This window comes from Taudactylus pleione, unplaced genomic scaffold (assembly GCF_031769625.1).
Source record: "Taudactylus pleione unplaced genomic scaffold, aTauple2 ptg000647l, whole genome shotgun sequence".
NCBI lineage: Eukaryota > Metazoa > Chordata > Amphibia > Anura > Myobatrachidae > Taudactylus > Taudactylus pleione.
In genome coordinates this window covers 3,521,963-3,548,458 of record NW_028285049.1, presented here as the reverse complement: position 1 = coordinate 3,548,458, position 26,496 = coordinate 3,521,963, and the positions used below count along the sequence as shown (strand labels likewise).

General features: G+C 44.0%; 1 protein-coding gene across 1 annotated transcript; it reads right to left on the bottom strand.

The window, feature by feature from the left end:
* Positions 1–296: 296 nt before the first annotated feature.
* Positions 297–21,231, bottom strand: PTGER4 (prostaglandin E receptor 4). Its single transcript, XM_088455253.1, has 2 exons — positions 20,067–21,231; positions 297–3,452 (listed from the first exon to the last, which is right to left on the bottom strand). The coding sequence occupies exons 1-2, from the start codon at positions 20,874–20,876 to the stop codon at positions 2,859–2,861; spliced, it is 1,404 nt and encodes a 467-aa protein (XP_088311379.1). The 5' UTR covers positions 20,877–21,231; the 3' UTR covers positions 297–2,858.
* Between the last annotated feature and the right edge of the window lie 5,265 nt (positions 21,232–26,496).

Here is a 26,496-nt window from a genome sequence, read left to right as displayed (position 1 = left end):
CTGGCAAATTCCATGTATTCACTTGGATTTGTTAGCCGACACTGAAATGGTGAGGGAACTCACTGCTCCGGATTACCTAGTTGGTAAAGCGTCAACTAGGTAATCAGGAGTCATAAGACAATTGATCTTCTGACCCTCTAAAGAAAGGGAAATGTTATTTATTTAAATGTACCTGTTGCCTCCGCCCAGTAGAGTCAGCCATTTTGTGTTGAACCAATAATTCAACTCATCACTCCGTTAAGAACCAGCGACACCACTAAAGGTATGAGACAACTTCTGTATTCAACAATGTCATTTTATTGTGATCCCTCCAAAATTCCTCATAAAACAACCTGTTGGGCGATAAAACGTTTTGACGAATACAGGTTCAGAATGCAATCACAGTAAAGAAATTCACATGGCCACAGAAAGCAACAGGACATGCTTGTTTGATGATATATTCCTTCAAACTTTCTCCACAGGATCATTACAACAAATCAACCACGACCCATCAAGTCATTTGTTCAGTTGATCTATCCATGAATCCAGTCTGGGACACATCATTTGTCATGGCAGGCTAGGGGTTGCAGAGGTAGCGAGGCAGATTATATTTATTGTTTGGATGTGGTAAACTGAGATTCAGGAATGTTAATACGTTGGATGGGACGTCATCTACCCATGGACGGACTGAAATGTGATGGGCAGTGTTACTATTTAATGTTCTGCAAGAAGATTGCAGAATGGTCTGTATGAGGTGTGGACACTGGAACGGGTGTGACTTAGGTAGCCAAGGGGTCTGTGTCTGTAGACTCGATGAACGTAAATCTAGCATTGCCTCAATGCGCAAAAGCAAAGCTGTTTGTTCTTTTCCATGGCTACGATTAGAAAATCCGGAAGCCAGTGGAGCACTTAATGTACAGTAATCTAATTCAATACACCAAGGACAAAGTTGGAGAGTCAATTCTTCTAAGATCTTAATAATATCACCTGTCAATGACCCTAGAAGCAAACAACCGTGATAAGTAAATTAATCTGAACCTTCAGCTGGGTCACGTTTTTCAAAACCCTATTTTACAACTTTGGGAAATAGGTTCTGTCTTACACCAATAACCAGTCTACAATGCGCCAACAGATTTAAAACTCAGACAGACAAAAGAGCCACCAATGAGCATAGCTGAATGATTTAATTTGTTTTAGGTGGACTGTTAATATTTTTTCACTTATATCAAGTTAAAGTACGCTGTGGTGGACTGCAGACAATGGAGGTAGCCATTTTGTGAACTGCATTCCTGGGAGCAATATTATAAACCTGCAAGATGGCTGCCTTCATAGTGTACAGATGACATATGGACTGTAAGCCACTGCCTAATACTTTGAATATTTTATATATTATACCAGGACATATTCAGTCTATTCTCAATATGAAAATGATATAGTATTAAGCAATATAATGATCATTAACCACAGAGGCCTATGAATTTTGTGTACAAGTAATCTATGTCCATCGATGTAATAAACACATTTTCACGTACATTGTACAAAAGATAATCCATTACTGAAGATTCTCAAATGCTTATTTTGTATTTATCAATTTGCATATTTGCTAACAGGAGTTCCCTAGTGTCAGTAGCATTATATGCAAATAAGGGCAGATATATACCTAGAATCATTCTGGTAGTTTAAAATGAGAGCCTCCCCCTCCACTGTAATTTAATGAGGGATGTGTGATTTTTTTTGTAAACTATACTTCCTTGTGTGGGTATAAAGACACAAATCTAGTTTGGATGACAGGTACATTCTAAGTATGTAGTATGGAAGGATTGTTATAGTTGTGCTGCTTATATGATTGTTACCAAAATTAGATTATTTTTTTTTGTGTTGAATTGGTTATTTCATTGCCCCTGCTTGTAACTAATACTTTGGTGAGGTTCCCGGCCCCTGGGTTTTTCTGCTGGCTAAATTCCATTACCACCATCCTCATCTGGCCTCTCCTGGTAAACAGCAGTTGTTAGAGAGGCTGGCCTGCCAACACCCATGTAGGTCTTGGGTCTCCACTGATCTGAGCAAACAACAGGTGGCCCCACAAATAAATAGTAGTGAGGGGAACTGGTGACTTGACTTGAGCTGGAACACCTTCCCCCCCAAGGTGAACCAAGTTTATTTTAGAGTGGGGCGGCAGGCAAAGCTGGGCTTACATTCATCTTATCCTATTCCCAATGCCTACTTATTTTAGATACTGTGCCCCCGGAATATCAAAATCGTATTACAGTGTTTGTCTGCACAAACTCTACAACTGGCCATAACAATTCATGTATAGGTTGATGGTAAGTGTCAATTTAGTGCAAAACTGTATTAGAATATTTAATAAAAGCTCTCCAGCAATATTCTTGAAAAAAGAGGATATTGCATTTTAATTCTTTAAACTAGACATTTTAATCTGAAAACCTTCTCATAGAGAAGACAATAAATACATTTAAGATCCCATATACACACAGATATTCATCCATAAAAATTCACATTTTTAAAGCTTAGCTAAAAACATTGACAACAGACAAACTGGACTTGCCCGGTAAAGTGTCAACTAGGTAATCGGGAGTCATAAAACAATTGATCTTCTGACCCTCTAAAAACAGCTGCCCTTTAAATAAAGCTGTACAGTCTTCAAAAGTGCCAGTGGAATATGCAATAGTGTCAGGAGAAACAAAAAACACACACAAAAATTATGTTTTTCCAATAAACTGAACACTTTTTGCATCTATCAGTTCTCTGGTCTCCAATTCTATCAGGAACCCTCAGATGTCTTAATGGAGTTCTTGTAACAAGACCGTGTCCTTGTTAGGAGTATGTAGAACATTACTAGAAGCTAGTTCCTGAAGTCTCTATATACATTTTTCCGATACATTCAATGTTTCGTCTGGAAAAGTGACATGAAGTGGATTCCCCTTGGGTGAGGCGCCGTTTTGACTGACCCTTGTTGGCCGAGTCTCGTTTACTAGCAGTACCTGCTCAGATTCTGCACCATGAGAAGAAACTGACTGGTCAGAACCACGTAACGTCCGGTCTGGTGCCCCGGGAAGATTAATGGCCATGGTAGCCCCCGGTAAAACTGTGCTACCCCTAAAACTACCATCACTTAGTTCGAGAGGGTAAAGTAAAGTCTGTGACGTTGAAACTTCTCGTAACTCTCTGGAAACGAAGGAGGGGGAATGACTTGAAAGAGCTGAAGATGCCCTTCTGCCCTCGGTGCAGTTGAAACTTCCTGCAGAGTGTGGTCTTCTGCCACCGCCAATCCTACAGAAGAGGCATTTGATCTTTTCTATAACTTTGCTCAGTACAGTCTTCCGAAGGAGGATATAAATCCAAGGGTCCAAGATGGGATTCACCGAGGCAATTCGGATAGCCTTCAAGTCTAGGTTGCTTGATATATCTGTCACCAGTGGTGGCTGATAGAGTTGGTTGATGAAAACTCGTACCTGGGGGGAGAAAGAGAGAGGACAACTTAATTATTGATGTAGAGGAAGATAAAACATTCTTAATTCCGACAATCAAATGGAGATGGGATGGAATTTGAAAGACCAATTAATATAATACATACTTTTATATTTGTTTATGGGGCGTGAAGCCTCTTTATCTCTAGAGCGTAGACCATACACCTAGACATCCACAGCAAATGATCACATCCCTATAAAATGTACACATCTCGGCTATTTTTTTGTGGATGATTTTAACTTTACAATACTGACTGGCATGACGCATGACCATCTGCTTGGCTGAGTCTATTTGCCATAGACGAAACATGCCGTTTAATTCTTAAGAGCTGAAACAATATCACCTTTTCATCAAAGTAGAAACTATGTCTGTAATCTAAATATAAATATGTACAGGAACGGAAAGGGCTGTAGGCATTTCTTTTAAGTACATTTCTTTTAAGTACTAACAAATGCCAGACAGAGATTTATGCACCAATCCCACTACAAATTAAGGTTGTGGTTAAACCCAGTAGAATAGAAGAACTTTGTATATCTCAAAGAGAACAGGAGCATAATTTTGTACAGAATGTAAAACATCAAGGGCACCTATTGTCTGCACACTTTGGAAGCTGCCATTTTGTGGCCTGAATCAATATTCAAGAGAATGCAGTCTAGCCATTAGGAGACAAGGGCGCCTCCAGTGAACACAGAGGGGTCCAGATGACTCTTATTTGTGGTATGGAGGACAAGAAGAATGCCCAAACCTTTATTTTGTCTAGGACCCGACGGGGCCTTAATCAGGCACTGATGCTTCTCAGTCCAGTAGGACCAGTGCCTCATGAATATTGGTTAGGATGTACTTCAGAAATATCCTTGGTTCCAGCTGAATTAGCTACATTAGTAAGGACAAATTTAGTTGTCCATCCATACCTCTTACAGTATATTATATAATATACTGTATGTGTGCTGCAAGTCATGTTTTGCAATTAACGTGCGTGTCGCTTCTCGACTATAATTGCCTACAACTGCATAATATTGGATTAAACAGCAGATGAACACTCGGGACGGGCCAGACTCTTCACGGCAAAATGCGGCGAAATGCAGGTCCGCGGGGAGATCAAATGACATATCTTCATATCGGCCGCGCCCCCTACCTATGGACCCGCGATTCCCGTTATTACGCTCCCCATCCTGCCAACTTCACTAAGACATAGTCGAGATGCAGGAGATCCATCCACTCGTCAGAATAATCGGTAGCCTCCCAGACCCTTCCGGGAGAGTAGGTAAATATGATTTAGAAGGCACCAACATAAGGGCTGAGGCAGAGCTAAATTTAAGCTGCCCATACTTACACCAGCGCACAGACCAAAATGCGGATATTGATCCATATTCTTGGCTCAAAAGTCGTCATCGTTAACACAGCTCACTCGCTCCAGCCCTAAGTGCCTAAACCTAACCACCCCATCCTCGCAGCCGAAACCTAAGTCTCTGGGGGGGGGGGAGCCCTGACACCTAACCATCACCCCCCGCGCGGCTGTCCGCGCCCACCTCCCGGCTTACCTTTGTTCGGTATGCCAGGCCGAATGACAGGCGTAGGGATTTCGACACCTGTCTTTAGTACCCAGCCGGAATTTGACAGTCGGGAAGCCGCGTGTCGGCATTTTGACCGTCGGCTTCCTGACTGCATCCCCCGCGACAGAGGTACATGGGGCCTGATTCAGAGCCGCTCGTAAGCGGCCGCTTGTTCGTTCTGACCGATGTTCGCACAACTGCGCATGCGTACGGATTGTAATACGCATGCGCGAACCGAAAATCGTTTGTTCGCTATATAGCGAATGCCTGCTATTTTGAGTGACAGGAGGAGGCGTATGTGGGTGGTAACAGGGGAAGGTGCTTGAAAACGGGGAGTGGAGATCAGAACGCAGGCGTGCTTAAAGGTTAAAACGGGCGTTTTATGGGTGTGCATAATTAATCCAGCAGCATCATTGACCACGTCACTTGGTTTTTTTTAACTCAGAACTGCTCGCAAAATAGCGGTTGAAAAACCAACCACAAGAATAGCGAGCAGTTCATACGCTGTTCGATGTACTCGATTAATCTAATAAATAGCGGACATGACGTATGGTGCGAGCGGCAAGGGGGCGTATTTTACAAAATTACAACCGCAAGTTTTGCTCGCTCGTTCAGACTTAGAGGCGTGAACAGACCGCAAAGTGCGAACGGTTCATTTGAATAGCCACCCCTTTTTATAAAACGAACGACCGCAAATAGCGAGCGGCTCTGAATCAGGCCCATAGTCTAATGTGTATCCGTGGTATGCACATTAGCGACATCCCCCATCAGCCCTACTGCAGGGCCGACAGGAGATATCACTAATGATGTCATGCTGCAGCATGGCGCATTCCTCCCCCCATCGGACCTGGCATCGGCAAATGTGTATGCACATGCCGGGTGACGGCGGGCTGGGTATACATCGTCTGAAGTGTAGCCCGCTCGTCTGCTCAAGGGGGGGGGGGGGGGAGAGAGAGAGAGAGAGATAGATTTTTTAGAAGTGAGGTTTAAAAATGCAGATCAGCCAATTCTTGTACGGAGATGCAATCCTTCCATCTCAGAAATAGCTTCCTCAGCGTTTTTGAGCTATTAGTGTATACAGGGTGATGTTAATTCCTTCAAAGAGAACTAGCTTGTCGAAACTTGTTGGACTAGAAGGTTTCTTAGAACTAGAGCAGTTCCTAATCACCTGCTTAGACTGATCAATGCTATTATTGCTTAAATCAACAGAGCTGTCACAATCTTGAACCGTCAACCCAATTGTGTACAGGGCCATAATCGGACATCATAAATACTGTTCCGTAAAATATACACGTTTTACTGAACAATAATGGCGAAATAAAATGATAATGTGTAAATAGAAGACTTTATCGCATAATTTCATTATTATTATTAGTCGTCTGTGGCTAAAATGTCTGTTATTGTGACTTCTGCTACACAGGACCAGCATAGTATGGGTTCTAGAGCGCAGAAAGCCGACTTCTCCAAGTAACCTCTATTACAGAACGCTGGCTGCCCCTCGCCTGGGGTTAATGCAAAGCTGAAGTAAATGGGAGTTTAGAGAAAGCAGCCTACAACCCCCACTCTAATAAATACTGACAAAGGACAGATCACATTACAGAGGGGTAATCAGTGGCAATGTTGGGGCTTTTTCATTAAAATGGTGCTAGTGGCATAAGGGTCTGTTTAGAAAACGGATAACACCGTGGAGAAGAGAATTACTAACATTTATCTACGTTTGCTTACAGGACACCTAACCCACAGGGCAAAGATAAGCAATTTTATTTATATCATGTCAAGTGCTTCTATCTTCTACTAAACAAGAGACTTTCTGAAATGCCCCTATGTAGCCCTGGTGACTAAAACACAACAGCTTAAGTGCCATCATCAGTGCACACAGCCTACCTGTCACCTAAACACAAATCTTGTGACCTAATCACTTATTCATGAAGAATGCATCCAATCAGTTTTTCGAGGAAGACATTACTAAAGCATGACGCACAATACACTACATTAAGCCTTCTTGGTGCTAAATTTTATTTACTGTGTACTGTTATATAGGTACTTCTAAAAAAAATAAAAACAGATCTATTATTTGTTTGTCTACACAGGGCAAAGATGGGATAAAATAATCCCTGTCCTGATCCGCCAAGCCCCGTCCTCTGTTTGTCCAAAACCCACCCTGATCTGCCGGGTTAGGTACGCGATCACTTTCCTGATAACCCCCCTCTTTTGGGGTCTGTGAATCTGGGTGATCCCAGCGAATTTGGGACTATTGGTTTTCAGCACTGAAGCCATAGTGTAGGATCTCCATAAACACCTTCTGCTCAGCACACAATTAGCTCTAGTTTGATTTTTTAAATGAATCTGAAGCTACATTCTGCGGTGCCAACATTGATCCTGTGATGTCACTTTGTACGTCAAGGGCCTGAGTAAGAGATAGACGCCGCTGCTGCGCCTGGCCGTGCGTCTATTGCCGGAGTGGCGGCTGTGATAATAGGCAAGTTCTAATATCAGCCCTCCCCTGGTGTAGTAGCCTGCGTGTGAGTGTGCAAGGACTGACATGCTTACTCTCAGTGTCTCTGCGCGCTGTAACACCGCCGGTGATTCTTGACACACCACCATTGCGTGCGCCATTGACACGTGCACCAGCTCTATGGCTTCTCCGCTTCTGCTTTTAGACAATTATATATTTGTGTCCTGCGCAATAAATTGCATTGAAATTAGGACCTGATTCAGACCCGCTCGCTCTGAGCGATTTTCTCCCATCTGAGCATGCATATAAATCACAGTGCGCGTGTGTAAGCCATTCGTTGCGATCTGCTTTTGGTTGCTCGTAAGCCACTATCAGGTCGCTACTTTGAGTGACAGATAGCGCCGTTTGTGGGTGGTAACAGGGGAAGGTGCTTGTGAACGGGGGAGTGGTGTTGCAAACGCAAGCGTGTCTGCCCGGCAAAACACTATTTAAAGGGCGTGCATAATTAGCAAAGTAGCGTCATTGTACACGTCACCTGCATGTATTTCAGCACGCACTGATCGCTGTGCTTGTGGCGGGGAAAGGCAACCCCAAGGGCTGCAAGCAGCTCCGATGGCTCACAATGGTCCCGATTAATCCTTCATTTCCCGGAGATGACGTGTGTTGCGAGTGGCAAGGGGGCATCTTCAGACACTTGCGAATGCACTTTGCCGTAGCTCGCTAACACACAGTGGGCGTCCGACTCCTTACGCGACGCACTGCGAGCGCTTAATTTACAAATCCGGCCCCTTTCTGCAAGCGAGCGATCGCATCTTTCGAGCAGGTCTGAATCCGGTCCTTAATCTTAATTCCACTGGACAAAACCCTATTGTTCTGTAATCATGATCCTTACTAACGGTCCTCAATACTCAACGTAATCCTGGATTCAATGCATTATTAGTTTTGTTGTGTAGTTTTGGGTAAATGTCATTTGCCGCAGTGACCAATAGGTGGCAGCACCTGCAAATCTTTCCCTGTCCTCACCGTTTACAAACATGATTTGTGCAATAACATGCCTTTTACAGTGGGCACTGCAAGAACTGATATCGGAGCCAGACCGCACTGTACTCCTCATTATACTTTGTGTCCAATGCCTTTGACAAACAGAAATAAAAAAAGAAAAAAAATACCTAGCATATCACTTATCACACTCCACCCTTCTCTATATTGTTTGTTTCCAGATAAGTAATCTACCGCCTGTGGAAGCCTAGCAGGCTGTACTATATTATATTATGTGTAATTACATGTTCCGGCTGTCTTTCCTTGTAATTCCATGTTCTGGGGTTTTTACTGTCTGAGTGTTGTTCTGAGTTTAAAAGGGATTTCCAATATCAGGTTATTTTAATGTATTGGCTTGTATGCATCCTGTGGTATTCTCTATTGTCTAAACGTAATGACTTTGCCTGATGATACAGAGATATGACTGGAATGCACAGAATTATACATGTTTACACTGAACTGGTCTGCAAGCATTGGATAAATGGTCAAATGATGACCCCCACCCCTCAAATCCAAATCAAGTTTGTTGAGCCTACAGCTTACCTGACTCATCCAATTTGGACCATATAGGCCGTTTTCATTTGTAACAGATCATTGTTAGGTTGCAAGTGTTCAACACTACATACAGTACAGTATGTCTCCGTATTCAAAATGCCTGACAGAAATCTAGAAACTTATAAGACTCCAATATATATATATTCTCAGTAGGCCAATAAAAGGTATCCATTAAACTCCCCTATTCCAAAATAATACTCTGTTCCTATTTTTCTATGGGGTTAAACTCTGTCATTTGCACTTACAGTTCAGTAACCTACCTTTAATAAAAGCTTGCAGTAGTGTTTTGGACGCAGTGATTTACATTGAAGGTAGTGTACTATAATTGTAGGGTATCTGTACGTTTATAGCTCAGCAGCCAGGCAACAGATGAGGGTCCATCCTTGAAATTCCAACAGGCATCAAAGGTTCGCAGTTCAAGAACCTGTCAACAAACTTCAAGGGTTTGTTTTATGACCTCTCTGTAAGAGCCCTGACACAGACATCTCCTTATCAGCACGACAGCAACTAGCATGTACTATAGTGTCTGATTCAGAGGGGGACATTACTGCATGTGCAGCCGCGTTTCTGTACGCAGCGCTTGTGCAAATCGAACGCCCACTATATCGCGAGCACCTCGGCAGGTGTGTACGCCCTATATGTTTGTGAACAACGTCGTTCACAGACATATCGGATCGTCCCTGCAGCGCAGCAGATGCCCGATTTATCTGCAGGTATATGGGTGCATTTGCTGGTGTGTGCGGGCAACCCGCCAATCGCCCGTACACATGCTGCAGGGGCCCGGCGGTGATTGACATCTCAACCTGACAGCGCAGACACATCGCCCGAATAATTGGCAAGTGTGCTTGCACTTACCAATTGTTAGATAGGTCGGAGGGTCGGCCTAGTGTGTACCCAGCTTTTAGACTGGAGGCTCAAATAAAAAAAACACTTGAAATAAGAGTTCAGTAATTTACGGAACAAAGCAAATACAAACTCTATGGTATGTAATGTAGTGGAGCACTAAAGTGTAGTGATGACATTTACATGTTGCATATTAGCTACAAACAAAATCATCAAAGTATTTTTATTTTATCCACTAATGTATCACCGGACATTGAACTTTCAATAAAAGATATTTTGTAGCGAAATATTAACAAAACAAACAAAAAAAAAGCAGATAAAGAAATTAGAATAACAGACACATCAGAGACAAATCCAATTATACTCCCAGATGCCAAGGATTCATTTCCAGAGGACACGGTAAATACAGGAAATGTATACTCCCAATCTGCTTTTCTGTCTGCCATTAAATACAGTGAGCACCCTCTGCACACCCCTGTGTGACAGCGCGCTGAACCCGGCACACAGTGTGTATAGTAAATCTTTTCTCCTATACTTTTTTGATAAGTTGCTTTTAGTGTAACTCCTGTGGGATTGTGCATTCGTGCCACTAGCCTGCCTGTGCATGAATGGTAATCGGATAATATAATTAGTGTTGTATACTTGCTAGATGTTACTTTCAATATTTATTAACAACGCAGTTAAAAAAACTCCTGTTCAGACTTGTTAGGACTATTTGGAGAAAGATATACCCACTTCTCCCAGTAATATTACATGTCTGCCTGCTTATGCATTAACTGCTCCATGGTCTAGCTTTCAATCATGAAAACCCGATGGTTTACAGTATGTACAACTCTGATGTTTGCCGATCGGCACATGCGCAGGATTTTTACTGTGCGTGTGCTGATCTGTGTCTGCGAGGGTGGTCGCAGGGCCCCCTAAGCTGCAGCATAATTGATTGCGGCTGTTTTGGGACATCGTCAAGGTGCTTTCTTGAAAACGGGGGGGGGGGGGAGGGGGGGCATGCTGGCCCCGATTTTAAGGTGTGCCGAGGACAGGGTCTGCGTCTTGTAACCTGTGGGTTACTCAGATGTTCCATGATCCCACAAGTGATCCAATGCTGCATTTCCGGACGCAGCAGAGGATCACAGATATTTAAGCAAGACGCCTCCTGTGGCTTTTGCATAATGTAGCACAAAGACGTAGCTGCTATGCTATTGCGTACAACTCTGAATGAGGCCCAATACCAGGGGGCATCTTTTCTTTCTAGATTACCATGTTAGCAGACGGAATCAGTATGAATGACTGCCGGACGTTAGGCCGGCGGTTCAAATCCCGACGCTAGCAGCCCGATGGGTGAAAATCCCGACAGCACAGGTAAGTATACTAACCCTGCCCCTCTTCCCCCCCAACCCTCCCTTAGGGGGGCCTAACCCTAACCTCCCCCTTTTAGTCCCTAAACCTAACCCCCCCATCCCCGGCTTAGTGTATACTCACTATACTCAGAGGATGGTCGGTCCAGCGTCCTCTCGGCTTTCCTGCGCCGGGATTAACATTGGCGTCGGTATTTCGATGCCTATGTTAAATCCCTTGCCGGGACTACAGTGTCGGGATTGAGACCTGCGGTTATGCGGCTGCCGGTCTCATAGCTATATCCCTTAGCAGATTGGTATCTTTGTTAATTGTACAGTATTAAGCTGGGTACACACTTTTTCGGCTGCAGGCTTATCGGGTAAAACTGTCCCGATCAGCCGTGCAGTCTGTCCCCCAGTGTGACCCCCTGTCAGCCGCGTACACACTGTGCAGACATAGCACAGTGTGTACGGGCTTCTATGGGATCGGGAGGTCGACCTGATGAATATTAAACAGCACATAAGATGCGACCTCCCGATCCCGCCCGTTGCAGGGGCGTTAAAAGCCGTTTATCAGCTAACGTTCCTGCATCGGGAGAGCGTACACACACCTATACATTCCAACGGCCGTTCTCTCGATATTGGATGAACGGCTCGATGATTGTATAGGTGTATAGCTTAAGTCAGTGATCTGCATGTTTGCCTAATTATCTTTGCCTGACAATCTAACCTATTTAGGGTTTTTTTTTGTTTTGTTTTATTGAGCTATTTGTTCAAGTTTACACTAGCAACACACTGACCCATACGCCCTGAAGGCAGGGCCATTTATACTAACAAGTCTATTTTTTTTTTACTTAACAACTGCAACAAGTAGTGCCACCTTTTACCTAGGAAACAAGTGTCGCAAGATTTCTAAGTATAATTTTGTAATTAGCTACAACGTATTTACTTGGGTAGCTTAGCACACTTTAAAAGTGGAGCCAATGGAGATAGAAACTGAATTTGTTTATTTCGCAAAATTAAACCAAATTATATGGTGCGCGGTGAACTTCATATACAGTTATTACACATGATGACGGCCAACTGTATAACTTTAATTAAATTGCCGTAACTCTTGTTTTTGCATCTGTTCCAAACTCAATTAAGTAGGTGCTGTTTCTATTATCTATATATACAGAATCATGGGCGCAGCTTCTGTGGGTACAGGGAGTGCCATTACTATGGGACCCAGAGGCTTAAGGGGCACACCTCTGGGGGTTGACTCAACTCACCCAGGTCATAAAGTTGTCAGCTAGTTTCCTGGAATTGCCTGCTAAACACTCTGTGGAATAATGTGGGGGGCACTGTGTGGCATGTGTACTGGTGTCAGTGGCATGTGTACTGGTGTCAGTACAATGTGGCATATTGATAACTTGGGGCACTATAATATGGTATAATATGAACTGGGTGCAGGTGCACTGTATGGTATAATGTGAGCTAGGGCACTACTAGGGTGCATGTCATGAACTAAGGCACCACTTTCAGTCATAAAATGAACTACTGTAGGGCACTACTATGGGACATAAAATGAACTACTGTAGGGCACTACTATGGGACATAAAATGAACTACTGTAGGGCACTACTATGGGACATAAAATTAACTACTGTAGGGTTACTACTATGGGACATAAAATGAACTACTGTAGGGCACTACTATCGGACATAAAATGAACTACTGTAAGGCACTACTATGGGACATAAAATTAACTACTGTAGGGCACTACTATGGGACATAAAATGAGAAACTACTGTAGGGCACTACTATGGGACATAAAATGAACTACTGTAGGGCACTACTATGGGACATAAAATGAACTACTGTAGGGCACTACTATGGGACATAAAATTAACTACTGTAGGGCACTACTATGGGACATAAAATGAGCAACTACTGTAAGGCACTACTATGGGACATAAAATGAGCAACTACTGTGGAGAATTGTCTCTCTAGCAGGGAGTAGTGGACCCTTCAAAATGTTTCTATGAGGCCCACAAAGTTTTGTGATTACATTTTAAAGAGGCTGTTACTTTATGCTGCTTAATAACTCAATTATTCTCTCTAAAATCTCATTATACAGGTCAAAATAGCATTTCCCAGCCTGAGCCCTCGGGCCCCAATCGCTCATTTACTCAACAGTCAAGGGATGCAAGAAGATGTTTGAAGCAACATATTTAAATGTGTAACTGCGCAGTTGAAGGCGATAGTTCTGCTACACAGCAAATAACAATTACTTACATAGACCTCAACATAGAAAATAAGCTGCTATAAATCGCTGGTAAGTAACTGACCAAAAACAACCAAGGTGCTGAAAGTCGTTGCTGTAATTGAATTTCTTTAGGTCTCTACCCAATTGTAAAATAGTTACTATGACAGCTGCTAACTGTAAACGTGCGCAATCATCGCCCAGCCACTTCGCTGTCTGTCTCTGCATACCCAGTCTCTGTGTTTGTACCCAATTGCAAAGTGCAACAAAATATGCTGACACTATATAAATACATGTTAATAAATAAATTGTGATCTACTGTATCTGTTTTGCTGAAATGCTTTATAGATGTCCAATTTGTCCACACGCATATTGGATGCAGGTATCGTTCTGTCTTGCCTGAGCCAAGCGGGCGACCTACAGTATCTGTTAGTAATGTGGCCGCACCCTTTAATGACAGGATGACGGAATGTTGGTGATGGTCGCAAGCTTCCCCAAGTTCTTTCCTACTTTGTCACATACAGTATGTTTGGTATAACTTTTAATAATGGTTTATAATGCCTCTTGTAGTTATTACAGATGGACGTCTCTGACTTTTATTAACTGCGTTGTTTTAACGAATTACTGAGACTCAGGGCAGTGCGCTGCCCTGTTGAAGAATAGGCAGCCCTTGAAGTGTATCAGGTTGCCTATGACTGTCCTGTCACTGTAACCTAAACACACTTGGGTAGCTCTAATCACTGTGGCCCCAGGCACAACTGTATACTTGCTGAACTAAAGAACCAGTCATCGCTTAGCACTGCGGTGAAGAGACGTGCTGCTGAGCGCACTTTGGTGCCACTGGCTGTGTGATGCATTACTTTGCAGTTGATGTTAAGGTTTCCATTCAGGTGTCCAAGGCTAAAAGTGTAATCAGCAAGTGGGAATATTTCTTCTGGCTAATAAGTTAAAAGAGAGCACATTTAGCAGTTTTAGAAAAGAACAAATTGACACAGCTGCCGTCGCTTGCCGGTCGTGTTACTGAGTAAACAAAACAACATGTGCGACGGCTATCATAAACTCAGCCAGGGTGCAACAAACAGTGCAGGATAAAGATTTGGCAGCCCTGTGTGTGTGTACCATACCAGCCACTAATAGATACAGGAGACACTGGAGATAATGTGATAGCCTTTACTGGCTAGCTCAGAAGATAGTAGATGAAGAAACCTGAAGCTGGCCACACGTGTCTTTTTGTGGTCTGGACTGACCGCCTATTGGTCAGATCTGTAGGCAGTTTGTGCAGACAGGCGGTTGGCTGTACATTACAGATCCATCTGGCCCAGATGCAGAGTGGGACATAAAAGTGCCACTTTGGCGTATAAGAAAAGAGGCCTTTGCACGCTTGCGTTTCGCCATTTTAATCTGCTCACATCTTGAATAATTGCAACTTTAAGTTAAGCAATATAGATATTTCTGAAGCAAAGAGACCACAATCATCATCGTTATTTTGTACCTGGTTTATATGGGTGCAACATTTATGTTTCAACACTAACGCGTTTCGTGGGTTGCGTAACTCAAATAAGACATCTCTAACGGGCAGGTTTAGCTTGCCTTTGCACATTAACACAGTAGTAAAGCAAGCCTGGGTATTAAATTACATAAAGACAAAAGGGTCCTGTCTGCAATCTTATGCTGGGTACACACTGGCAGATATATAGGCCGATCAATTGATCGCCCAATATATCATGTGTACGTCGACCAGTGTGTACCAGCGATATGTCTGTGAACTCCATCGTTCACAGACATATGGTGGCGGCTGTGCTGCACAGATGTATGGCAGATATATCTGCACATCATGCCGTGTGTACGGGCGGTCAGCCATCTGCCCGTACACTTGAAGCATAGCCCGCGGTTAGGGGGGCGCGATGCGACTCCTGGTCAGCAGGACACGTGGCCAGATAACATGATGGTTGTTCAGTGTGTATGAACAACCGCCATCTGCAGATATATCTTTTAGGTGTGCACCCAGATTTACACAAGGACATATAAGATAAAATGACTTAGTTGACCGTACTTTTCACATGCGTTGTAAGGTCCCAAAGTCTTATTATTTTCTATTATATTAAGATTGGTAACTATATAGATAACTAAACGCTAAACGAAAAGTTTAGTTTGGCTGAAGTTTGATTAAATAAACTTTATAAGGTTGGGGGGGAGGGGTTGATCTCTTTGAAATTAACTAAATGACAATACGAGTATGCAATGTGCCTGATATATGCGCAGTTATGTGGTTAATGGTGAATGGACAAAAATGTGGTCAATACTGTTAAGGGGCCTATCCATTAGGCGACCTGAAAAACTGAACGACTAGCGTTCAGTCCCTCAGGTCGCCTAGGTGTGGTGCCCGCACTGAACGGCAATCACTGGACGTCATTCAGTGCAGGAGACTGACCTCCTATCTGCTAACACATGGAACCTGACGGTCGTCGTCAGGTTGACGAGCATGTTCCAGTTAGTCGGCGTCGGCAAGGACCCAGCGTGCACACGCATCGCTGGTCCTTGCCGGCTATCCATTAGACGATTTTATGAACGTTACGACCAAAACTGGTTTTGGTTGAATCATTCAAAAAGTCGTCTAATGGATTATTATTATTGTTTATTTATATGGCGCCACAAGTGTTCCGCAGTGCCTTACAAAGTACATAAAAAAATAGGTTGATTTACAGTGACTCACAATACAATACAGTACAATACAATACAGGACATGGATAATATATTTTGCTACATTCGCGACCATAACACCCAGATAAGCAACAATGCAAAGCAATCAAGTGTTAGGTACCCTGGTAGAGAGGAAGAAGTAGATGAAGGTGGAGTAAGGAGAAGCACACGAGGGTAGAGGGTCCTGCTCATAGGAGCTTACATTCTAAGGGGGAGGGACAGACAAACAGAGGTGACACAGATGGGGTAGGCAGGGAGAGTGGAGAATGTAGCAGCAAGTTAAGAGGAGAGCTGGATTGGCCCCTTTACGGAAGGAGGTGGGGGTCATTTGCTTGTACCTACTTCTGTAACTGCTAAAGGTGCGTACACACTAGACGATTCGCTTCATGAGCGACATTGTCTAGTGTGTCCCCGGCAGGGATGTGCTCAGTGTCATTAACGACATTGAGCACAAACACTGAACGATATCATGAACAATGTTGTTCAGTGCCGGGCTCCCTCCCTCATTCCCGAACATGCAACAACCTGACTATATCGTCAGATTGGCCTGCATGTTCGGGCGATGAACGACAAAGACCAACGACCTGCGGGAGCCCGCATCGTCGGTCGTTATCGTCTGTGCATACAAATTGGCCGATATAGTGAACGACTGAACGATATCGTTCACTCGTCCAGAATATCGGCAAGTGTGTACGCACCTTTAAAGTGACTGTGATGTTAAATAACAGTGAATGAATAGCGCTAGGCTTGCTTACTGGCATGCTCCAACAGGCTGTCTATATACAGCGCTACATCATAGAACAGGATAAAAGAGTTTAGAGCTAATGACTCCAGGTTCATGTAGTGTATGTAATGACTCGCTTCAAGTACAGTTACTTCATGGCACTAAGATTTCTGTCTCTCTTGGTTGCTATGGAGCTTGAATATTTGGTTTATTTCTAAGATACATAATACTACACCGGCAGAATGAAGTAAATTGACTCAACGGTTTCTAAAGCAGCTCAATGGGCCATTAAAGACTACTAATACATTTGCAATTAGTCCAAAATTCCTGTGCCACTTTTATTCCTACCCAAATCTCTGTACTGCCTGACAATAAATGCGTTTTGCAGTGCTGTGACTAATTTAAAGGATTAATTCATCTTGGCAGAATTTCCGTGAATGTCATATTAGGAACGCCCGGGCAACAGCCGCGGCTGCTGGCGCAAAGATAAACACACAAGATTTTGGCACCGATCTGAATGTTATGGTGCCCAAAAAGAAAAAGTGCATTACAATGGAATACAGACAACCAAAATAGTCTAAAGACATGTATGAATGAAGGGCAGGCACATGATGGGGAACTGCAGGGCTGAGAGTGTCTTATCTTACAAACCATTTTTATCACCATAATTCCTATTCATAACTGTGATATGAATAAGATTATAGAAGGGATGGCTGAATATGTCATTTATTGAGAAGTTCTGAATTCAGATAGAGAGTTCTTGAGGGCAAAGGTTAGCCGTGTATAATCTGTGTGCAATATAGGTTTTAGGTAAGCATATATGCTCACTCTGTATTTGGTACTACTATTGAAATATATAATAAATATAATTATATATATATATATATATATATATATATATACAGCTATGAAATCACAGTAAGCATGCAGCTATGAAATCACAGTAAGCATGGAGTTTAGTGTCAGCGCCCAGTGTGAAAGCCAAACACACAAAAAAAGTTTTTGCTTCAAGAAACTGATTCAGTTTCTTGTGACTCGTGCCCACAAAACTGAATTTAGATCAGATGAGTATTTGTGCCTTTAAGTGCACTACATACGTCTTCCTAACACATCTGTCACAGCGCTCACATGTAAATGATGTTCATTTCACTAGTTAAGCGACACTTGGTTACATCACTTTCCTGATCTCTACCTACTCATTTTTTATCTCTCATTTTAAATCAATTCTCCTTACCAAGTGCTGCCAACTCCAGAGTTGCACCTCCACTGGTTTATATAGGGTGGAGAGCATTCTGTGTTAATTACGTTGGCAAACTGGCAGAACAAGGAAATCAGTTCTAGAATCAGATAAACACAATAGGCTACTGTTTTAACAACCGAAGAAGCCAGATCCACTTCTCTACTGAGGGAATCTACTGTGGTTGTGCACAAATCACTGCCTTTTGGCTAATGCTCATTTCTAGCAGCATTTCAGCAGAAATACTTAATGCCGAACAAAATAAAATCGTTTTTGTGGCTAAAAGGTAGAGGGTTATGAAAAGTTTAATTAAACTCACAGCTAGCAATCTATCCTGTAAACTGTACTGTTGCACTGTGTAAAGTAGACAGAGTTAACCCTTTTGATCGATCTAAACAGACTTAAATTTGCAACCATATATTTAGAAGCAGTAACGATAGATAGATAAATAGATAGATAGATAGATAGATAGATAGATAGATAGATAGATAGATCTCATCATCCTGCAATAAATAGTGTATTTTCAATGAATGAATCTGTGATTACAAATACAGTATAATGACTGATTGTCTTGTAGTATTGGTTAACCACAAAATGTTAAAACTTCTGTATGATGACTGTTTTCATGGTGGACGCAATAATAACTTTTCTCAGCAATGGATTTGCAATTAGTCACGCTGACCATCATAAATCTACTCAGTGGTTATAAAATGTGACCTTACAATGGAAAAGAAATAGGGAATCTTTGTGGTGGGTAAATAAGTGTCATTCCAAAGGTCAAAATATTACTCTGGCTTTGCCCCGTTTAGTCAAGCACCATGTGCAGACATATAGCTGAATTCAAATGATCTTGCAATTAGCGTTTATCTGCTAGATTGATACTATAGGGAAATGCTTTAGAACTGGTATTACTGGAAGCTCAGAAGCAGAGCACACTCATCTCATTGCTGTAAGGGGCTGGCAGTTACAGTGACGTTTATAGGTGTTTGGTGTGAATGTTTGTAGTATATGTGAGACCATTGATTCCACATACCAGGTGTGTGACCAACGTACATGGCTGCGCCCAGGTGAAACCTGCAATGCCAAGCTTCACTAACAGTCTGTTTTCATTGTATACATTATGTATTTGCCTTTTGCTTCAATTAAAAAATGTAAAGGGTTTAATTAAATGAAATCCCTCCAACATGCATCAAGCACAGAACTTTGCATGTTACTCAAACATTTCATTAATTCTCTTTAGTTTCTTAAAAAAAACAATACTACCCAAATTATTAGCCCTTTTTTTCTGTAGTCTGTACTATTTTTTATTGTATCATGTGTAAAGCACTATGAGTTATATTGGGAGCAAGTGCCTTATAAATAACGTTACTATTATTATTATTAATAATAATAATAATAATATATGATTACAGTCACCTGTGGCACAGTACCTTTGTCATCAATTAAACAGATCAGTGGTTCTCAACCTCAACGCTAAACTAGGTCATGTTTTCAGGATTTCTGTCAGTGGAAGCAGGTTGGAAAATTACAGACAAAGCACAATAGATAAACTTACCTGTGCATGATAAAAGTAAATCCGGAAAACATGACCTTTTGCGGGTGCCTGAGGTTTGGAGTTGAGAACCACTGGAATAGATCACTTGACTACAATCGTTTAAATGGGAAGTATAGAAGCAGAGCTTATTGTACCTGATGGAAGAAGGTCATGTTGGTGGATGACCAAGGACTCCCCAGATGTTGTGGAACGAAAAGCCTCAGCATGCCATGGCAGCATGCTGGGACTTTTAGTTCCTAAAACGTTTAGAGAGACCCCTCTGCTTTCCTAAGGTCAATGTGAGTGATATAAAGAGCATAGACTGAGCGCAAAAGCGCAGGAGCCAGCATTACGCACGAGAATTGCGCAGCGCGCCGGACTCACCACAAGGGGGATGGAACAGATCAGCACCACCACGGAGGTGGCTATCAGCAGGATGACCATCTGGATCTCGGCCCCGGCCATCCTCCGGAAGCTCCTGCGCCTCCTGAAGTCGGAGATGCGGTTGTCGGTGCCCAGGGAGGTCCGGCGCACGAACTGCCGGTGCATGCGGATGAGCGCCACGCACACCAGCACGTTGCACAGCACCGTCACCAGTATCAGGAAGGAGCTGAAGCCGGCGTACATATAGGAGTAGGCGGCGTGGGTGGACACGTTGGTCCTCCAGTCTATGAAGCACCAGGTGTTGGGGTACTGGAAGGTGGTCTTGCCCAGCCCCATGCTGGGCATGGCGCAGAAGAGCACATTGGAGACGTAGATGGCGCAGAGGGTGAGCCCGGCCAGCCGCTTGTCCACGTAGTGGTTGTAGAAGTACGCGTGGTTGATGGCCAGGTAGCGCTCGATGGACATGGCGCAGATGATGCTGAGCCCGGACAGGCCGAAGAAAAGCAGGATGAAGGAGCTGTACTCGCACAGGGCATGGCCCCCCGGCCAGCGGTTCTGCACGTAGGTGGCGATGGTCACCGGGCTCACCAGGCAGGTGCCCAGCAGGTCGGTCAGCGCCAGCCCGCACACCAGCGTGTAGAAGGTGGTCTCCTTCTGCTCCTTGCGGGACTTGCACAGGACGATGACGGCGATCGTGTTCCCCACCACCCCAAAGATGAACATCACCGCCGGGATGGTGGGGGGCCGGCTGCCACCCAGGCTGCCCAGTGCGCTGGTGCTGGGGGTCGTCATGTTTTGCTCAACATACATGTTTGTTTGTCTTCAGGTCAGATCCAGCCGGGCATCATTCAGTGCCCCCCTCTCTGTGCCAAGGGTCCCTTCTGCACTTTACGCAGCGCTGGTGTCAAGTCTGTGTTTTATTCCCAATCAATGCAATGGGCACCCTACAGCTTCAGCAGAGCCAGGTGAGTGCCAGGTGTAACTCCCCCACTGGTGCTGGGCTTCTCAGTCTGGCAGAACGTCCATCGAATGTGTGATTGTCAGCTCTGCAGTCAGGGAAATGTCCAGGTCAGCACTGTTGCTGCTCGCTGTCATGCTGCTGCTGAGTGCCCCTGGCTGGCAGCATGCTGCTTCCTCTCTTACAGCAGACACTTTTGTTCTGAGCCTCTCTGTGCTAATAAGTTTCTTCTTTGGTGAAGTTTGTGATGAGGGGGTGAGGTCTCAGCTCTCCTCCCCTGCCCGGTGTGATTGGTTGGGGTGGTGTCACTGATGTGGGCTACTGTCAGCTGTATGAACCCTCCCGTAAACCAGCTCCAGCCTCACACCTCCTCTCTGTAACTTTCATTAAAGTTCACGCCTATGGGACAGCCACAGCGGCTCCCAATGCTCACAATCCATCCCTCCTCTCCCTGTAGAGTATCCTACAACATAATAGCTTTAGTACAACATTGTATTAGTCTTCTATTTGTAATAACTGTTGTACCGTTCCCAAGAGCTTGCAATCGTCCAGAGCATAAGCATCTCCCACACACACACTATATACAAATATTTTGCCAAACACCCTCACTGAAATAAATAGTGTAAAATGTAAACAAACAAAAAAAAAGCCTTTTGCCATTTTTTACACTATAAGTATGATTAACTTAACTTACCCCTACTTGATTGTAAGCTCTGTGGGTAAGGGATTACTCCTGAAACAGATTTATAAATGATTGGGACATGAAAGAAAATCAAATTTCCCGTTACTTGAAGTGAGAAGAGATACAGTGAATGTATGTGTGTATAATACATATACGTATATATATATGTGTGTGTGCGTATATATAATATAAAATATGTGTGTGTGTAACCCGATAGCACTTGGTAGCACAATCATGACAGGGAAGTTACTGTTCTGTAAGTGTCAAGGCCGCGATGGAAAGTTGTAAAAATGCAGAACACGCCTCGAGAAACAGCTTGGGGTGAGGGCTAAATGTGAGGGCTTGATTGTGTGTTATCTGATTATCTATAATAGTCTCAGTAGTAATAAGTGTATTTCCATGATCAGAGAGATATTGAGAATAATCTCCGTATGGGGAAGTACACATGGTCACACTCTGAGGGTGGCTTGGGGCTTTCTCATGTCACGGTATATTAGGTTCGGTCTGATAAACATCATTCAACAGGAAAACGTACTTTTACAATGTCGTTAAACTAAGCAGTGTTATACAAATGATAGATACTGTTACACATGCGGCTACACAGAACAGCAGCACTACATGTTCCAGCATGCCTTTATTGGACATGTTGGCACTTGCTGCTCCAGGACAGCAAGAGTAACGCAAGCTTCCCATATCTTTTCTATAGGGAAGGGAAAAAGGATGACAGGGCATGATTGGACTTGTAGTTCCACCACAGCTGGAAAGCCACAGGTGTGTCTACACCTGACACTGTGGGGGAGATGTACTAAGCCTTGGAGAGAGACAAAATTAGGAGCTGATTGGTTGGTACTTTATCTCCATCCACTTTATCACTGCCCAAGGCTAAAGCTGGCCACACACATGGCGATTTTTTTACCCGATTTGTCCGATTTCGACGAATCGTGACGACAAATCGTGTAAAATATGGCCAAATCGTGAAGTTCTACTCCTGATCCCGATGCCGATGCGCGTCCCCGCTCGTCGTACCTCGCATCTTCAGATCTGGCGTGCTGTAAGGCAGATTTGCCAATCTGGGACACGGTTTGATCCAAATCGTGAGGGTTTTTTGCTCACGATTCAACGTACATTGGGGAATTTGATGGACAGGACCCTGTACACGCCCAATCGCCATCTTGTGCAGCATCGTGGTTAGTGGAAGAAGGAAAGCACGATAGAGCCTGCAGGATTACAGCAGTTTGCTGAGTATTGGTACTGTATTTAATGCCACCCCACTGACCACCAATGTGTGCCAGCCACTTCTAAATGCATGACCCAGCCACCGCCCGCTGTAACTAGGCGGGCGTTGGCTGGGCCATGCATTCACCTCCCACTGCCCACCAATGTGTGCCACCAACCTACCCACCAATGTGTGCCAGACATTTATAAATGCATGACCCAGCCACCGCCCGCTGGAATGAGGCGGGCGGTGGCTGGGCCATGCATTAACCTCCAACTGCTCACCAATGTGTGCCACCCACCAATGTGTGCCACCCACCTACTCACCAAGGTGTGCCACCCACCTACCCACCAATGTGTACATCTACCCGACATAATGACATACATTACTAAATTATATTAACAAGCATTAATGTAATGTATGAAGTGTCTGTGCCATTTCTGGCTGCTCCTCTGTTCTCCGATGGGGTAATAATGTCATGCTGTTGGAAAGGTTAGGGTTAAATCTCCCTGTGATAGGGACTCCTACGAATAACATTTGTAAGGGTTTGAGATATCACTAAAAGAAATGAGTTGCATTTAGATCAGTGACTATAGAGATGTCTGCAATGACGTCTGCCTGCGTCATACTGCCAATGTCACCATCAGGGGTGTCTCTCGCGGGCTTGCCACTAAGGACTGTCACTGGATGGAGGCTCGGAAGCAGCGCACATGGGTCCGTCACATAACATTCATTTATTGTTAGAGCCATATAGAAACTGGCTACAAACATATGGAATCATTCACTGTCTGACAGCTTAATGAGATTGTAGTGCTGGTGATTTATACTGTGTGACAACACATATTACACTGGTGTATGGTCAGGATGTTATTATCTCCATGCCCTAATGAGATAGAAACTTTCACTATTTAATGAGAGTCTGGGAACCGCTGTCAGGATATTCCTCTGACTGGTTTCTCTTCTGTCCTCCAAGATGAATCAATGACATTTTTTGGTGATGATGTACAGTAGTAAGTGCAGCGGCAGCCTCGGATGTGCTGTGCTTGTGTATAGCAGAGGGAGGCAGCATGTGTCTGTACATTATTATTATTACTACTACCAGTTATTTATATATTATTACCAGTTATTTATATAGCGCACACATATTCCGCAGCGCTTTACAGAGAATATCTTACCATTCACATCAGTCCCTGCCCCAGTGGAGCTTACAATCTATGGCCCTGATTCAGACCCGGTCGCTCTGACAGAGCGCTCGCTCTGAATCAGGGCCGGGCTTTTTTTTTTTAGAACGGCCTCCTGGCCGCTTGCATAGCTGTGGGTGACCACCCACAGCTACAGCGTGCAGCCATGATGATGGTCGTGATGGTCAAGGCCATCGCGACCATCGGGCTTGCGACGAGACCCTTGTGGTAGGGTCTTGTAGCCGCAAGCCCCAGAGAGCTCTACCAGCAGCGGAAGCTCTCCACTGACATCACTTGTTTTGTCAGTGGGGCCGCCCCCAAACGACAGGCGTTCTCATGGGAACGCCTCCGTTTGGGCAGTCACCCCCCGGCTCGCCCACCAATGGAGGCGACCTGTCACTCAACATCGACAGCTCGCCCCTTTGTTGCGAGACCCGGAGCGACGGAGAACTGTTGCTATCTGGGTTTCGTGCATGTGCACGATGGAGCCGGCTCCGTCGTGCGCATGCGCTCTGGGCCATCATTCACCCGGTCGCGAGTACTCAGCGCTTGCGACCAAGTCTGAATCAGGCCCGATGTTCCCTATCACATGATAACACACATACACACTAGGGACATTTTTGTTGGGAGCCAATTAACCTATCAGTATATTTTGGGAGTGTTGGAGGAAACCCATGCAAGCACAGGGAGAATATACAAACTCCACACAGTTACGGCCGTAGTGGGAATCAAACCCACGACTTCAGTGCTGTGTACTGCAGTCTGGGTGACAGTAGAATTTACCACAGTACAGGAGGTGCAGCTGCTCTGGGTCCAGAGACTGGGGGAGGGGGGGGTTGTGTTCACTACTGATGAGTGTGTGAGTGGTTGATCACTACCGATGAGTGTGAGAGTGGCTGATCACTACCAATGACATGTGAGTGGCTGTTCACTACCGATGAGCATGTGTTTTAGTGGCTGGTCACTACCAATGAGCTTGTGAGTGGCTGTTCACTACCGATGGGGCGTGTGAGTGGCTGTTCACTACCGATGGGGCGAGTGAGTGGCTATTCACTACCGATGAGTGTGCGTAGCTGTGCACTATCGATGGGGAGTGTGAGTGGCTGTTCACTACCAATGGGGAGTGTGAGTGGCTGTTCTCTACCAATTATCTGGCAGTCCACGACTGGTAGGCATATCAGTGACGTAATTATTAATGGGCATCTAAGCTGCAAATAATCACTGCTGTGACTTTTCCTTGGTTTTAGTATTATTGATATACAGTACATGCTGAATGGTGTACTGGTGACATATTAGTGCTGTACACATGAATATTAAGGGTTGCGGGGTTCTGGAAGATTAGGCAAGTCTGCCTTAGTGGCATAGTATAATTTATGGGCATAATACTGGGTAATACTATCATTATTACTGATTGACATATTACTGGCACATTAATAATGCTGATTTGCATATCAGTAGCATATTGTGACTGATGGGTATATTATTGGCCAGAGATCTTCCCCTGTGGGAATTACACATTACTACTGCTGCCAATTCGCACTACCTTAGCGTAAGAATATCCTCTGAACAAGTGGGATATTGTGGCTTTGTAATGGTAACGTTCATGGTTATAAAACCGGTGGTGTTGTCGCTGCATAATTTAGGGACTGTTGTGAGTCTAAAATATAGGGACTATTGTGGCTCTATGATATGTGGTGTTTTGTGGCTGTATATTATACTTCATGGTCTATTGAATAACATGTGGCTCGATGTGAATTGATAGTGCATCCGGAAAGTATTCACAGCGCTTCACTTTTTCCACATTTTGTTATGTTATAGCCTTATTCCAAAATGAAATAAATTAATTTTTGTCCTCAAAGTTCTACACACAATACCCCATAATGACAACGTGTAAAAAGTTTTTTTGAGATTTTTGCAAATTTAATAAAAAAAAAACAATACTAAGAAATCACATGTACATAAGTATTCACAGCCGTTGCTCAATACTTTGTTGATGCACCTTTGGCAGCAATTACAGCCTCAAGTCTTTTTGAATATGATGCCACAAGCTTGGCAGACCTATCTTTGGGCAGTTTTGACCATTCCTCTTTGCAGCAGCTCTCAAGCTCCATCAGGTTGGATGGGAAGCGTCGGTGCAAAGCCTTTTTCAGATCTCTCCAGAGATGTTCAATCGGATTCAAGTCTGGGCTCTGGTTGGGCCACTCAAGGACATTCACAGAGTTGTCCTGAAGCCACTCCTTTGATATCTTGGCTGTGTGCTTAGGGTCATTGTCCTGCTGAAAGATGAACTGTCACCCCAGTCTGAGGTCAAGAGCGCTCTGGAGCAGGTTTTCATCCAGGATGTCTCTGTACATTGCTGCATTCATCTTTCCCTCTATCCTGAATAGTCTCCC